The sequence below is a fragment of the Desmodus rotundus genome, chromosome 11 (assembly GCF_022682495.2).
Source record: "Desmodus rotundus isolate HL8 chromosome 11, HLdesRot8A.1, whole genome shotgun sequence".
Classification (NCBI taxonomy): domain Eukaryota; kingdom Metazoa; phylum Chordata; class Mammalia; order Chiroptera; family Phyllostomidae; genus Desmodus; species Desmodus rotundus.
The window spans coordinates 60,735,932-60,751,357 of NC_071397.1; the positions used below are offsets into that span (position 1 = coordinate 60,735,932).

The 15,426-nt window shown below is 41.7% G+C and overlaps 1 protein-coding gene across 5 annotated transcripts in view; it reads right to left on the bottom strand.

Annotated features, from left to right (window-relative positions):
* The window catches only part of SCML4 (Scm polycomb group protein like 4), a 98,329-nt gene that overhangs the window by 46,456 nt on the left and 36,447 nt on the right, over positions 1 to 15,426 (bottom strand). For 4 of the 5 annotated variants that reach the window (XR_006654179.3, XM_024552157.3, XM_045188654.3 and 1 more), the window contains exon 2: positions 11,702 to 11,916. The exons of the other annotated variant lie outside the window; for it this stretch is intronic. Coding sequence is in view for 3 of the 4 variants with exons in the window: in XM_045188654.3 (XP_045044589.2) it covers positions 11,702 to 11,916 (215 nt within the window). In the remaining variant the exon portion in view is untranslated. The remainder of the gene's footprint in view (positions 1 to 11,701; positions 11,917 to 15,426) is intronic. 5 annotated transcript variants of the gene reach the window in all.

Below are 15,426 nucleotides of genomic sequence, written 5' to 3' on the forward strand. Positions count from 1 at the left end.
GGATTGAGCACTGGCCTATGAACAAAATACCAAAGGGTAGTCAGTCGATTCCCAGTCAGGGCACATGCCTGGGTTTCAGGCAAGGCCCCCAGTAGGGGGCACACAAGAGGCAACCACACATTGATATTTCTCTCCCTCTCTTCTCCCTCCCTGCCTCTCTGTCTAAAACTAAATAAATAAAATATTTTTTAAAAATTGTTTATTTGCTTTGTTTTTCTTTTAAATGGACAAAGTAAAACAAACTGTTCCTACCTTGGTTTCTAATGCTATTCTTTAATAAAAGGAACCAGGGCTTTTTGAAGAAATGGCTGATTCTAGGCTGGGGCAGGGAGTACATAAGATAAGTCTGGAGCACCTTGTTGTGCCAGAAAGTAAGAAAATACTGAACACACACAACAACGATGGGGGAGGTCATAGGGACACAGAACTTCCAATGGCCAAGTCTGCAGCAATACGAGCAGCAATGAAAGAGTGTAGTAATAGAGTATAACTCAAAGTGTGCAATAAATATCTTGACTGCACTCTCCTATGCATAAAAAATCCAAATAATTTAACTTTAGAGCATAACATCCCACTCCTCAAGTGTGGACTGCACATAGTAACTTCCTTCCAAAAAGGGCAGTATGGAAACGGGGTGGGCAAGTAACTTTACAGTAGAGAAACCTGTCAAACATCACCTCAGCTGGGGGTCAAGGTCACTGTCCACAGTGATAAACCATATCAATAGTACATACCCTCGATAGGACGTGATGGAAATAGTCTTCCCCAAAACTCATAACCCCAGTCTAATGAGACAAACATCAGCCAACCTAAATTGCAGAACATTTTACAAAATACTTGACTAGTACTCCTCAAAACTGTCAACATCATCAAAACCAAGGAAAGTCTAAGAAACTTTCACAGCCCAGAGGAGCCTTAGAAGTCACAATGACTAAGTGTAATGTGGTATCCTGGATGGATCCTGGAAAGAAATAGGAAAAAACTAGTGACTCTGAACAAAACGTGGGCATTATTTAATAGTAATGTATAACTGATGGTTGAGTAGCTGTGACACATGTACCACAGCCGTGTACGATGTTAACGATAGGAGCTACCAGGTGTGCTTAATGAGAATTCTCTATCTTTGCAACTCTTCTGCAAATCTAAAGTGATTCTAACATACAGTTTGTTTTGAAAATATCAAGCAATGGGAGCTGGTGGAATGAAGTGGGTAAGATGGAGAGGAAGGTGGCAGCAGAGGCCTCTTTCTTGGCAGCATTAGGTCAGCAGGGGTCTGCTGCACAGGACGCCTGGCTCTGACATACAGGAGCTAAGCCTTGGCCTGCAAAGGCCTGTACAGCTGCTGTACAGATGCTGGCAAAGTTGGCACCTTTACCTGCAATTCAAAACCTCGATCAAATGAGTCTGCAACTCCTCACCCACAACGTGGTTCCCAGTGGCTGGAGGGCCGTGCTTCGCCTGGTTGAAGTATCGTGGTGGGAAGAAGAGAGGAGTGGCATGTCCCCAAAGGGGACTGGGAGTCTGGGATCTGCTCATCTTGCTTTTCTGTTGACAGATCCAAAATAAGGGCCTGGAGAGTTTCTTGCTCCAGCTGTCTTTCAGGGGAAGACCTTCTCTAAGACATTTTCTAGAGAATCACTGGAAAGACTGGGGAGGGGGTCGGGTTGCCCGCTGAATGTGTGGCCAGGGGACCCTAAAGGAGAAGGGGTCAGTTGATGTGAAGTTCAAGTATTTACCTAGGAATACTGTGGCAGAAACAAAGTACTAACAACAGTATTTGAGAGGTTGGCAAGAAACTGAAAATCAGAGGTGGGGGGAGCGTGAAAACATTGGAAGCTGCCTGCTCAGCAGGAGAGGATGAACCAACAAAACAAAATTTAAAAAGAAGTTTGGGGTGGCAGTGGACACAGGCAGTGGAACGATAGCTTTGGGATCTGGTTCGAAGTCCAGCTCAGTGCTCACTGACCCTCCTCGCTCTTGTTCCTTCGGCTTTCGGAGCCAGCCTTTTCCTCCTCTGTGAGGGAAGGATAACAACAGCCCCTCGCAGGGAGGTGGTAAGGATTATCGTGAACATTAAGCATAGGGATAATTAAACAAAGTGAGAACTAAATAAATGTTTCTTATCATTATTGCCATTAGTATTATTGCTACTATTAGAAATTCCAGAAATGCAAATGAGCTCCAAGTTTCTAGCTTATGCAGCCATGGCAGGAGGGGGAAGTTGCTCATCTTTCCTAGGACCTTCCTGCTTTTTCTACACTTGTCAATGGGAGTCACATCTTCACAGATCTTTGCAAACCCACCCCCTCCCTCACACCTTGCAGATGATCCCCTCTGAGAAACATGCTCCCAATACATCTTGCAATGGTTCCTAATTATTGTTTAAGCAGTGGCTGTCCTTTCCAAGTCTCATCATTTAAGCTAAATCTAAAAAAGAGAAAAAAATTATTCATTCCATGAAGCAGTTGTTTATTCAACAAATATTGAGCATCTAGTATGTGCTGGGAACTGTTCTAGGTGCTGAGGATGCTGCTGTGAACAAGAAGATAAGGTCCCTGTTCTCAGTGAGCTAATATTGTAGTAGGAGGAGACAAATAAAAATAACACACAATAAAATGTCGAGTTGTGGAAAGTACTGCTCTGAATGGTAAAATAGGCTGATGTGATGAAAAGGGACCACATGATTAGGGTGGGTCCTTATAGGAGGTGACATTTACATCAGGATCTGAACAGCAAGAGAGAGCCTGTGGTGACCAGGGAAAGAACTTTTCAGAAAGACAGAGTGGCCAGTGTAAAGTTCCTAAAGCTTGGCTTCCTCAAGGAAACAAAAAGGTTGGGTAGATGGAATTACAGACAAGAGGCAGATTGATGCAGAATGAGGTTTATAGGTGGTCAGGCTGGATTTTGAGGGGTTTCTGAGTCAATGTTGTAGATTGCATTGTTGTGTCCCCCCAGAAAAGATATGATCAAGTCCTAAACCTTGGTACCTGGGAATGTGACTTGATTTGGAAATAGTGTCTTGGCTAGAGCAATCAGGTTAAGATGGGGTCACACAGAATTAGGGTGGGCCCTAATGCCAATGACTGGTGTCCTTACCAGAGAAGGAAAATTTGGACACAATGCATCAGACACAAAAGGGAGAATGCCATGTGACAATGAAGGCAGAGATGGAGTGGTGCGCCTACAGCCGAGGAGCACCGAGGACTGGCAGCACCCACTAGAACCTAGGGGAAACGAGGAAGGACCCTCCCTACAGCCTGCAGAGAGGGCATGGCCGTGCCAACAACCTGATTTCAAGCTTTTAGCCTCGAGAGCTGTTGTTTTAAGCATCCTGGTTTGTGGTACTTTATTACACTAGTAAATAATAGTCAGATTAAGGAGTTTGAATTTTAGTGTAAGAGCTATGGAAACAATTTGAGAGTTGTACGTGGGGAAAGATACAATCCAGGTTTTGTTTTTTCAGGATAAGAGAATGAGTGGGAGCAGGCACGTAGGGAAGGAACACCAGTAAGAAGGTTGTCGCATGGCCCAGGTGACTGATCTAGGGTGGAAGTAGTGGTGGCAGAAAGAATTAGTTGGATTCAGAATGTACTTTGGAGGTAGGATTAAGGTGCTAGGTGAGAGAAAGCACAAAATCAAGGGTATTTTCTAGATTCATTCACATAAATTTGTTTTGATAGTATGTTTTTATTACATTAGTTTTAAAATATTGTTTTAAATATTACTAGTTGCTGATTTAGTTAACCTTGGGAGAGCAATAATCCTGGCTTATTTCTAAGTTTCAATTCTCAAGCAGTAAACTTGAGAATGGGACAGGACTTTTCTGCAGAACTTCCAGGTAAGGCCACAGAGAGAAGGAGAGCTTCCCCATTTCCTCATCTGGAAAATGGGCACTGAGAACAGTCACCCGCTCACACTGCCTGACCCAGGGCGGGGAGTGGCGAGGACACAGGACTCTGAGACAGGGCTGGGGTTCTGATCCTGGTTCTGTTAGCAACTCACACGGGACTCTGAGCTACTCACTCAGTGCCCCTGGGCTTCATCTTCCAAAGCCATCAAATGGAGTAGAGTTCTTGGTTTATAAGTTCTTTCTCAACTAATAATGTTGTATATGCCCCTTGCCTTGGACTACTTTTGAAAACCTTAAAGAATTTGAGACAAAACCAGGGTCAGTGCCATATTTGGAATGGAAGAAATGTGGCATCCTAAATTTCTTTGGAGTTCTGTTTCTGGGAATGTAGAAAACTAGGTTATATAGATCGTTTGAAAACATGCTGCCAATAATGAGTGAAATATAAGATTAATAAAAATACAGAGGAGCTGACAGTATATGAAGAATAATCAGGCCAAAATGTAGGTGAGACCTAGGCTTTGGGAATCTCTGCGGAGCCCAGGGTTAACCCAAAGGGCTGTAGGCTCAGAGTAAGAGTGAACTTGTCCTGCCTACCCCCACCCATACCAACTATGAGAAACGTTGTTTGAAACTGGGGGAGGGGTATGCAAAATTCCTCAGACGATATTGCCATAGCTGGATCTCACACAGATTTGCAGCCCAAATTCATAGAACTTGGGCAATCAAGAAAACCTCAGACAGACAGTGAATTTAGTTAAAAAAATTACCCAGCCTGGCAATGTTCCCAGGTACGTGGAAAAGTAAACACAAATCATCTCTGGAAAAAGGTCTCAAAAAAGTCCCTAAAATAATTTTTTAAGTCAATGAATAACAGAGTCTAAAATATCCAAATACACAAGAAAGCAAGGAACCAAAGCAAGAATGAGCAATAAAAAACACAGGAAAAAAAAAAACCCACACCACTTTAAAAATTTTAATTATCAGACTTATATGATAAAAGCAACTGTGATATTATGGGTAAAGATACAAAGCACAGGCTTGAAAATATGCCTGGAGAAAACTATACAAAATAACATTGCAAATTTTTAAAAGAACAAATTTAACTCCTACAGATGAAAACACAATAACTAAAATTAACAATTAAATGGACAGATTTAATGTACATGAAACATAGCTAGGGGGAGAATCGGTGAGCTGGAAGATAAGTCAGACAAATTTTCCAGGAAGCAGCACAGAGACAAACATATAGAAATCATGGAGGAGAGGTTAAAAGACATGGCAAAAACAAGAAGTTTTAACACATGGAGTATCTTCCACATGCTGCAAAGAAATAACCAACAAGCTAGGATTCTACATCCAGAAAACTTATTTTTTCCAAAAATTAAAACAAAATAAAGATACTACAGACAACAAAAGCTAGAGAATCCATCACTGGAAGACCTATAATAAAGGGATTTGTAAAAGATGTACTTCAGGTGAACAGAAGTACAGGTGGAAGGTCTGGTAGGCAAAAAAGAATGAAAAAAAATTGTTAAGTGGTAAATACACAAGTGAATCTAAGTGAAAATGACTATGTAAAAATAATTCTGTCCTGAGGAATTAAAAAAGCAAAAGAGAATTAAAATGTCCTAAGGTCTTTTTATTACCCAGGAGGAAGTAACAGTGAGGTTAACTTTATAAAACCTCAGTAAGTACGTGTGCTATACTTTCTAGAGCAACCAATAATACAATAGAAAACAGAGTGTTTAACTTTCGATGAGGAGGGAAGAAATTAAGTTAAGAAATATGAAAGAAGCCAGAAAAACAGGTAAAAGGAACACAGAATGAGTGAGGCAAATAAAATACACAAGACACAGATTTAAATCCAAACTTGCCAGTCATTTCTTTAAACATCAATAGACTAAATGCCTAATTAAAAGACACAGACTATTAGTATACTGGATACTGTGGGTTGAAGTGTGTCCCCCAAAGATGCTGAAGTCCTAACTCCAATACCTGTGAGTGTTATCTCTGGAAACAGGGTGTTTGCAGATGACCAAGTGAAGCAGAAGTCTTTAAAGTGATCCCTAATCATATACGACTGTGGTTCTTATTTTAAAAAGGGGGAAAATTAGACACAGAGACAGACACAGACAGAGGAAAGACAATGGGAAGACGCAGGGAGGACACCAACGACAGAGCCAAGGAATGCCCGAGGCCTCCAGAAGCTAGGAGAAAGGCCTGGGACAGATCCTCCCTCACAGCCCTCAGCAAGAATGGACCCAGCCAACAAACTTGATCTTGGATCTCTAGCCTCCAGAACTGTGAAACAATAAACTTCTATTATCCAGGCCACTCAATTTGTTCTTTTCTTGTTAAGGCAGCCCTAGGAAACTAATATGCCAGATTTTTTTTTATCATGTTCTCCCTCCCTTCCTTCTTCTCCCCATACCTGTGTGGTAAGGGCAGCTTTGTCCATGTCCCTGCCCACAGCTTTCCTTGGGGGCGTGTCCCTCCTTCAGATTCCCTCTCCCTCCACATCAAACTCCCTCAGGGTTCTGAGGGGATGCTGAGGGGAGCAGAGATAGGGAAATCTGAGCACCTCACAGTGTTTAACCTCAGAGTTTAGTCTAAAACCCTGCCTGTTGGAAATACAAATCAGCTCCAACAACAAGTCTGTAGCCATCGAGCTAATTTCATTGCTAGGAGTCAGCCTGCTTCTGGGTCTGATGGTACTTTTTCCTCCCTGCATTTGGGGGAGAGATGAAACAATGGTCTGATTTCCTCCTGACAGAGGGAAGCCGAAAGAGGAGGCAGTGAAAATTCCATGCGTAGTCAGAGAAAGGGGAAAAAAAGAAAAACAAAAACTCTACCAGTAGATTAAGTGGAATTCAAAAACCCAGATCTATCTGTGAGAATTATTTAATGGAATCTCATCCTCTGCATCTGGTGACCACAGCAGTCTTTGGTAAAGACCACACATTTCAAGGAATGCTGTGTGTGATTTCTTACAGACACCGATTAAGGGGGATGTTGTATGTATCAGCAGGCACGGGGCCAAGCAGGCAGCCCTGCGGATGAAGAAGGGACATGGGACTCCAGTTACAGGCATCCGTGCGCTGCAGAACTCAGAGCAGAGGGAGCTGGAGCCAGCTTATATGGGTTCACTGAGACGATCGTTAGGCTTTCAGGAACGCCACGAGTTAATTGTTAAATGTAGCCATTATTAAAAACAAATGTATGTATACTTAGAGTATTAACTAAAGTATATTAAAACCAAGGGTAAAAGATATTTAAAACACACCATTTCGAATCATTCCGCTGTTGCGTCTGTGTGGAATCATGGAAATACAGACGCAAACGGCGTGTTCCGGCACATCTTTTCCCAAAATCGCGTCCAGAAACGTCACATTGGTGACTTGAAATTGGCCATATTGGGAATATTTAGACTTCGGAAATTGGCAAATGCTACAAATTAGGGCTGGATTTATTATTTTATTAATTTATAGATTTAAGAAAATGTTTAAAATGCAGTTGAAACTTAAAAGTATGCCTTGTCTGTAGCCGTTACGCTGGAAATAATACAAAAATGAAATGTATTTTGAATTCAAAACTATTATCCAATTCAGCAAAGATGCCACATCCTTGACAGATGAAAGAAGTTCCAACATACAACTTCACTGTTTACATTTGTCTTATTCCTTAATGTCAGTCAAAACATCAACTAGCATTCACCTGGGAGGTCCACTCAGGATGGTGGAGACATTTACGGGCATACCACTGCTCCGACCTACTGCTGACCCCAGGCCTTGACCCTGCTGCAGTCCTGGGGTGGGGGCTGGGGGTGCGGGGCAACAGAAGTCCAAAGGAGAGACAGTCCCTGCCTCAGAGTGGCACACCATTCAGCCAGAGGGAATGGCTCCTGCCTTGTGCCTGTGTGATCGTGTCCACTGTGGACCACAGGTGGCACTCCCCACCTACCCTCAGGAAGAGGGGGCCCCTGAAAATAGACACAGGAAGTTATTAGATATTCATTCTTCCCTGGCCCACTAGGAAGCTACATTTAGTGTTCATATATGATTCTAACACAATATAAGATCTGGATAATCAAAGAAGCATTAAAGCCAATTCAACGTTTCTAATGAAAACACATTTTAAATAAGTGTTGAAAGTTTGAACATTCTCTTAGTTGAGATTTTTGGGAGTTAAGAAAATTTGAATTTTTCCAATGTTTCCAATGCCCGTCACAATCAAACTATCAGGGGTCAAATTCGCCTAAAGCCTCAAACCTAGAGGTGTTCAATAAATGTTACATATTGTTGCTATTAGTATTAGTTATTATTATGTATTGGGGACAAATGGCCATTTCAAAAATCCAGTACTTTTAATTTTTGCTTAAATCAGAGTTCTAATTATAAAGACACAGAAACTGGAAATCCCACTACATGGAGACATTTAGTCATCTGTGTCTACAGAATGGAAGCTAGTGTTTCCTTGGTGTAGATCCTCACTCTTTACCTCTTGAAAAGACTTCAATAGTCCTGGCTGGTGTGGCTCAGTGGATTGAGCACCAGCCTGCAAATGAAAAGGTCTGCAGTTTGATTCTGGGCCAGGTCCTCAGCTGTGGGTGTGCAGGAGGCAAACAATCCAATTGATGTTTCTTTCCCTTTCTTTCTCCCTCCCTTTTCCTCTCTCTAAAAATAAATAAAATCTTTAAAAAAAAATAAGTCTTCCATGGTCTTATTTTTTGTCATGGAATCTACCTGTTGACCTTGGGAAGTCTCTGAATGAAGAACCTAAATTGGTAGCAGATGCTGCAAATGAGATGTAAAGATTCTGTTTGATAATGAAGAAGACTCTTTTGTGGCAGTCAGAGTACGGCTCTGCAGGAAAAATGCAATGATAAGAGGTGTTTGCTTCCTTTGACTTGCTCAAGAAAGCACAGCAAAGCCATCAGATGATGCTGTCACAGCAGTGAGCATGTGCCAGCAATGTGGCTGTCAGCTGGGGCCAAGAGACAGATGCCAGATGGGCCTTGGGAGGAGGCATGACCTATGAACTCTGGAGCGCTGACATCTGGCTGCCAGTTGAACTTTCCCTTTTCTGCCTATAATTCAGTCATGTTACTCTCAAGACCCAGAGAAGGGTTAGATGTCGCCACCTGAGTTAGTCTTAAAGGAGAAGCTCGTTCCCTACTTGGACCAGAGACAGTCTCCACGTGTGCAGGAGCACAGTGATTGACAGAGCAACTTGGGACTGTGCCAGGCAAGAAGTGACAAACATCAACCACCCTAGACCTGTGACAAGGTTGGCACAACCAGAAGTTCTTGGAATCTCCTGGGGACGAGACTATCAAAGACTCAGACACTTATTTTATTATGATAATATTGTTAGTATAAATATATCATAATGTTATTGGTATGAAAATTGTTATTTATTGTTTTATAATATTAATATTACATATTTTATTGTTCTATATTATTAATATGTTAGCATAGAATTATGACATTATTATTATTATCCCTTCGGTGGCCAGGTGTGTGCATAGCCTTCTCCCCCAAAACGTTTTCCCCTTCAAATCTATGGCTGTTAATAAACGGCTATAATTGAGTTTGTAAGAAATGTGTCTATAGTATAGGTAACCAAACTTTGAGGGAGGGCTCAACAGCATTTTCTTAAAATACGAGACCTTTAAGAGTAGACCAAGTAATATCTTATTTTGCTTGCTCAGCATTTTTAACAGCCTGGCTCCCCAGCTGTGACCCAAATTGTTGAAATTGCCAAATGAGTGGGCGTTTGGTACATGGAAGGAAACCGTACAGTCTCCTTGCTGGCTTCTCCACAATGAAAACCCTTTTGGTAATGGTAAGTGAGGCCTCAGGATCTAAGACATTCTCAAATAAAACTGGAGAGGCTGAATGGTTTGCCAACTTTATTTTGCCAAATAGGACTTTTTAAAAATTAGCAAATCCTGACAATATATGACACTTTATAAGATATAATAAACTTTAACACCAAAATAGAGGGAACTAGATATTTCAGAATAAAGGATAATCCTTTCAGTGAAATCATTTTAGCTTTATGAAGATGGTTAAATGGTTGTCATTTTCCTCATGTCACGAGTGGGTTGGAACTTCGTGTAGACTGGCATGTGGTTTGAAGCCATTCTTCTCGAATGCTCGGAAAGCTGTCTGGGAGCTGCTGGGCTGGAATAATTCCCACTCATGTTCCCAAATACACAGGCGATGGACTCAAAGGAGAGCTGTGGCCAATTGTCAAAGCAGGCATGGGCCCTGCCTGCTTTGTGCAGGGCCTGCATCGTCTGCTAAACATCCCAAAAGCTTCCTTCCTGCCCTGAGGTGTCTCTGAGTGTTAGGAGCACTGAAAACTGCCCTTTGTAGGAGGCAGGAAAACTGCAAAGTCGAGTTCATTCCGTGGAGTGAATTTTCATTTTTCTTGGCCCCAGAAATGCTGTGTCTGTCAGTAATTTTCATTCTTGGGTCATGGCTCCCAGGGGAGTAGGAGAAAGGCCAAACAGAAGAAAAAAAGTTTGCAGTGTGTTTCTTTAGCTCCTGGATTTGCTCCCTGGCTCTACAAACAGAGAGGCTGCCCGGCTCCAGCCTTCCAGATGCAATTCCCAGACCCCGGCAACTGCACAGGTAGCTGAGCAGAGAGACCAGCCCTGTGCCAGCTTCAGAGACACAATTCCAAAGTAGCTGTGCCCATGAGGAAAATGAGGTCCTCTTTGTTAGAATAATAACCAGTGACAAAAGACTTCACCCAAAACCTTTCACTAAAACCAATGACCCCCAAATAACTTTGAGTCACTTCCCCCCACCTACCATTTTTCTTTTCCAGCAGTTGGAAGAACTGCAGAGAACCAAAGGGATAAAGGCTGAATTCATAACCAGTTCTTCCGGAAGCCTCGTCTTTCTGCTGACCTGAAATAATTTCCATACATTTTCCTAAATCTATGGGAGTTAATTGCCAATTTGCATTTTGGTCGGAGCATTCAGATCTCAAAATGGAAACATAAGCTCTTTATTTCAAGACAAGTAAATGAAGGAAAACTTCTGTGGCTCATTTTCTAATGCCCGAAAGGCTTGTGGAGAAAAGCTCAGTCTTTCCTCTCCAGGAACCTCTTCAAAAACATCTCGGAGGAGAAGCTAGTCCTTGGGGCTGGTTGCTTCATGTGACTGCAGTTACACTGGAGAATTTATGCTCCACCCCCAGCCTCTCCAAGTCATTAATTCTTAAAAGGGTCACGGGATTTTAATTTTGCCTGATATGCCTCCTTGGAGCTAAACTTGACATCAGCACCTTTTATAAGCAGGAAACTATGAATTAACAACCAGCATTTTCAGGATGAGTCCCTTGTTGTGTCTCTATCTGGGAAAACTCTTCTGTGTCCTTTGACACTAGACTGCTCGCATTATTAATTTAAATGTCTCGGGAACATCATCTGCTTCTACTAAAATAAATGACGAATGAGTTCTGGAAAGCGGTTTTGAGAGCTGCCCCGAAAGGCACAGTCGGGGGAAAGCTCAGTGTCTGAAACATTAATTTAGATGCGAGGCTGAGTAATGTGTGTTTAGCTCTGACCCTAAAATCTGCTCGCCTTACAACTCTCCCCATCTGGTGTAATTCGCTTTCTCCGCTTGTGAAAATGAGCGACGGCAACAGCACGCGTTGTGTACCACGTGGTAAACAGTGAGGCCTCGTGCGGCACAAGCTCCAGTGACAGAAACTTACAGGCCCCGTGTCTACCCAGCTCCCAACCTTTCCTCACTTTCTGCAGTTGGAGTTCTGCGCAAGCACCCGTGCCCCAGCCCGATAACACTGCAGAGAAAGGAGATCATGGAGCCGTACCTTGTACCCGGGTTTCCGCCCTCTTTTCTTTGGGATCTTCACCGCTGGTAAAGAACCAGCTGAAGCAGAATAAAGGTTATGAACTGCCATCTTCACAGGTGTTGAGTGAAGTGGGGGTCGGCCTCGCTTTCTCCCAGGGATCCTCTGAGACTGCATTTCTGCTGGTGCCAGTCTTACAGAAGGAAGTGACAAATCGTTCACCGGCAGAAGAGGTGCTAAGAATTAGTCCAGACACAAAGCAAAACAAAAACAAAAGTGTTTGTTTGGTGTGCAAGGCAAACACGGATCTGGCTTGGCGATTCTGGTCATACCACCCCTTAGTGCAGGGGAAGACCAGACAGGAGAGGGCCAGGCACCAGCGGGAGCTTCTATGGTGCTGCTGAGCTGAGCTCCTGGTATAATTTCAAGGATAACAAATTTCCACGGGACTTCAGTAAGGTAGGAAAGATACTGGCTAGTGGACAAGACAATAGATTCCCAGCTCCAAATACAATGCATAGTGTCACCTGCAACAAGCCCACTTTATCTGTCTGTGTCTCAGCTTCCCCAGTTAGTTCAACTTTGAACCAATATAATAACAGTATTAAATAAACACAACCATTCTCTCATACTCACTTCTATTCCTTTGGTTTGGTTATAAATTGTTATGAACTTTTTTCCATGAAAGAAATTTAACAGTATAAATTAACTGTTATCAGAGTCAACTGTGTCCCTCAGTCACATTGTGGGGAGAGATTTACATACAGGAATGTTTATTTGAACATGATTTAGAACTGCAAACGTAAAATGGATATAGCCCAAATAAGAAGCAAGAGGGGAATAGTTGATTTATCTACAAAATAAAACAATCAACTAGTTAGAAGCCTTTAAAAACATTCTTATTAACATGAGGGTGAGCGACAAAGCATCACGCAAATTATACATAAATGTGGTCTCTATTATGTAAAAGTGTGTTTGGTGGAAAAGTAGAAGGCAAGTGCTAAAGTGCTACCAATGGCAAAGACAGTAGGACTCTGGGTAAATGTTACCATGTTCAAATCCTTTCCTCCAAGCAGACACCTCACATACTGTAATATTCTCAGCATTAAAGATACTAATAATAAGCTTCTCAAGTAGAGTTGGCCAAATATTTCAGCAAGAGCTAGTTGGTCATCCCCGACCCAGAGAGCATAGCTGGTACCATGAGCTCAGGGGTTAGATTTCCTGCAATGTTCTGGAATGTGACAAATGAGACAGAACTTTTGACTTTAACTCAGGGATGATGTTAGGTAATAAAGTCAATTTCTGAGAATTAGTGGTACCTAACAGTGGAAATGAGAAGCTCTTGTTCAAAAGGTGGCAGGAAGAGTTGGGAAAGACGGGAGAAGCAGTCCCTACACCCTAACTGGGCAGTACTGCAGGAACCCAGCTGCTTTGCTCAAGGAGGAAAATACCCAATAATAGAAAGTCTTAAAAGCTTGATCTGGGAAATTTTGGGCATCCTTTCTGAATGTAAGTTCACTTTGTCAGTTCTCTGAACACTAACCATATTCTATCAACAATTTTGATTATTCTTGCAAGTATCAGACCTAGTAAACACAGTTTTAAAGCACAAAGCATTGTTAAATAGTTCAGATAGGTGACAGTGTTCTTGAGAATATAAATTCTCCCTGCTTTTGTCAGTGTAGGAGAAATACCACATCTCATTGTTTCTAAGATGCAGGTTTTCACACATGAACATCTCTGAGATTAGGGTGCACTGCATGCACGTCAGAATCCTACATGGAGCCTTTTTTCTTTCTTAGTGGCACATGAAATAGTGACATAGGATACAGTGAAAGACATTTTAGAGTCAAGGGATTACGCTGATGAAGATAAACCCATCGACATTATTGCTTTTCTAGACTTCATGTCTGTACTCCACAATATCAACAAACATCTAAAATATTCATTTTCAAAAATGGTGCATCCAAAAACATTGAAGAACCACCAAATTTACCCAGTAAGATTTTTACTACGTAAAATTTGGTCTGAGTCCCACTTTGAACTATCATAATCAAGTTTCTCCTTCATCATTGTTTGTAGACTTCAGAAATAGGAATTTTTCCTAGCCTGAAGCATGTTTCTCTATCTTTCTACTTTGCCTCTAGCAAGGAGGTCAGCAATGTATCAACTAACATCAAGATCAAAAGCCAACAAACCCATGATCAGGGATACCACTGAATCTCAGGTCCTCTGGAAGGGTCATTGCTGTCTTCTGTCACTGGAGAGCTAGGATACCGTACTAACTGAGATTAACCCCTCACAACACTCTTCTTGTTGAGTAGGTTTTGAAGAGTAAAGGAAGGGTAACAAATTAATTCACTTCTTATCCTATAAGTTTGTATCACTCAAAAAGACATTTAACTATCCCCAAATTTCTCAATATGTCAGAAAAATATTTCCTTGGGAAAATGTCATCTTTTAAACTGGGTTTTTCTGTTTTCCTACTTTCCTCTCCCTACTGGGTGGAAAAACCAGGACCTGGGCTACTTTTCATTTGCTTCCATAGAAGATATCCATCTTAGGAGTATGAAGGACCTTTCCAGATAATTAAATCTGTTCAACAAATGTTATACTAATAGAGAAACAATGAACCATTATTGGTAGCATATGAGGTACCTCAGCAATGGGGAAATACTTGGAGATAGGAAGTCTTCTTATAGTCTCTCCTATTCACCACACCTGGGTGATCACATAGTTCCACCATTAATCAGGAACATACTATGTCCCAGTTCCGTATGGCAAATAAATACACTTTTAAGTAACAAGATAGGAGACTTAAAAATTGAAGAGGTTATTTTAACCATGGGAATCCTTTAAATGTCTCCTTGGAATAATTTTAAAGAGTTGGGGAAAGCACTTACAAAATGGTGTTTCAGTAACGGACTTTGGAAAAGATGGTGGCAAAAGTTCGGGATCCCCCTAAACCTCCTTTTCCAAAAGGATGACATGACCTGCAAACAGTAAAAGTAGCAAAGACCAATACTGAAAATCAGGAAGCGTCCTTACTCTTGGAATCTTGGGAAGCAGTGGAAACAAAGCAGGTGGAACATGTTCAGGGAGAACACAATTATGAAAAATAGAGACCACAATTGTGAAAATTATGAAAAAATTATCAAATGTTTAAAGAAAAGGTCAAAACAATAGAAAAGGGAAATACTCATAGATATATTAAGGAGCCATCTTCCGGAATAAAGAGGCTCTCTGTATCTTATGAAAATTTCTTTAAAAATGAATAGCAATACATCCCAATAAAATAACATACTTCAAAGCAACAAGATAAAATCTATAAGAATTTAGGCAAAACAAATAGATCATTTACAATGGGAAAAATAAACAGGCTAATTCTCTTCAGCATCATTAGCCAGAAGATAATGAGGTCGCCACGATGTTGGGTTTTTTTCCCAGATATTTATAGACTCTCAGTATAAGGCCTTTGCATGTGTGGTTCCCTTTGCCCAGAATGCTCTGTCTTCCCCTCTCAGATACTCCCCTTCAACAGTTAGCTCAAGCTTCATTCTTCAACAGTTAGCTCAAGGAAGCTTGGCCTGACCTCTCATTATTGTTTCCGAAGCTCAGAGTTCCCCAGCTGTGACTCAAACCCCTGCATGTGCAGCATTCGCCATGGAATCCCGACAAGGGAGGCAGATCGGGGCATGAAGATTATCTCACCTGCTGTGCCCCTGACCTAGGAATTGATTGTC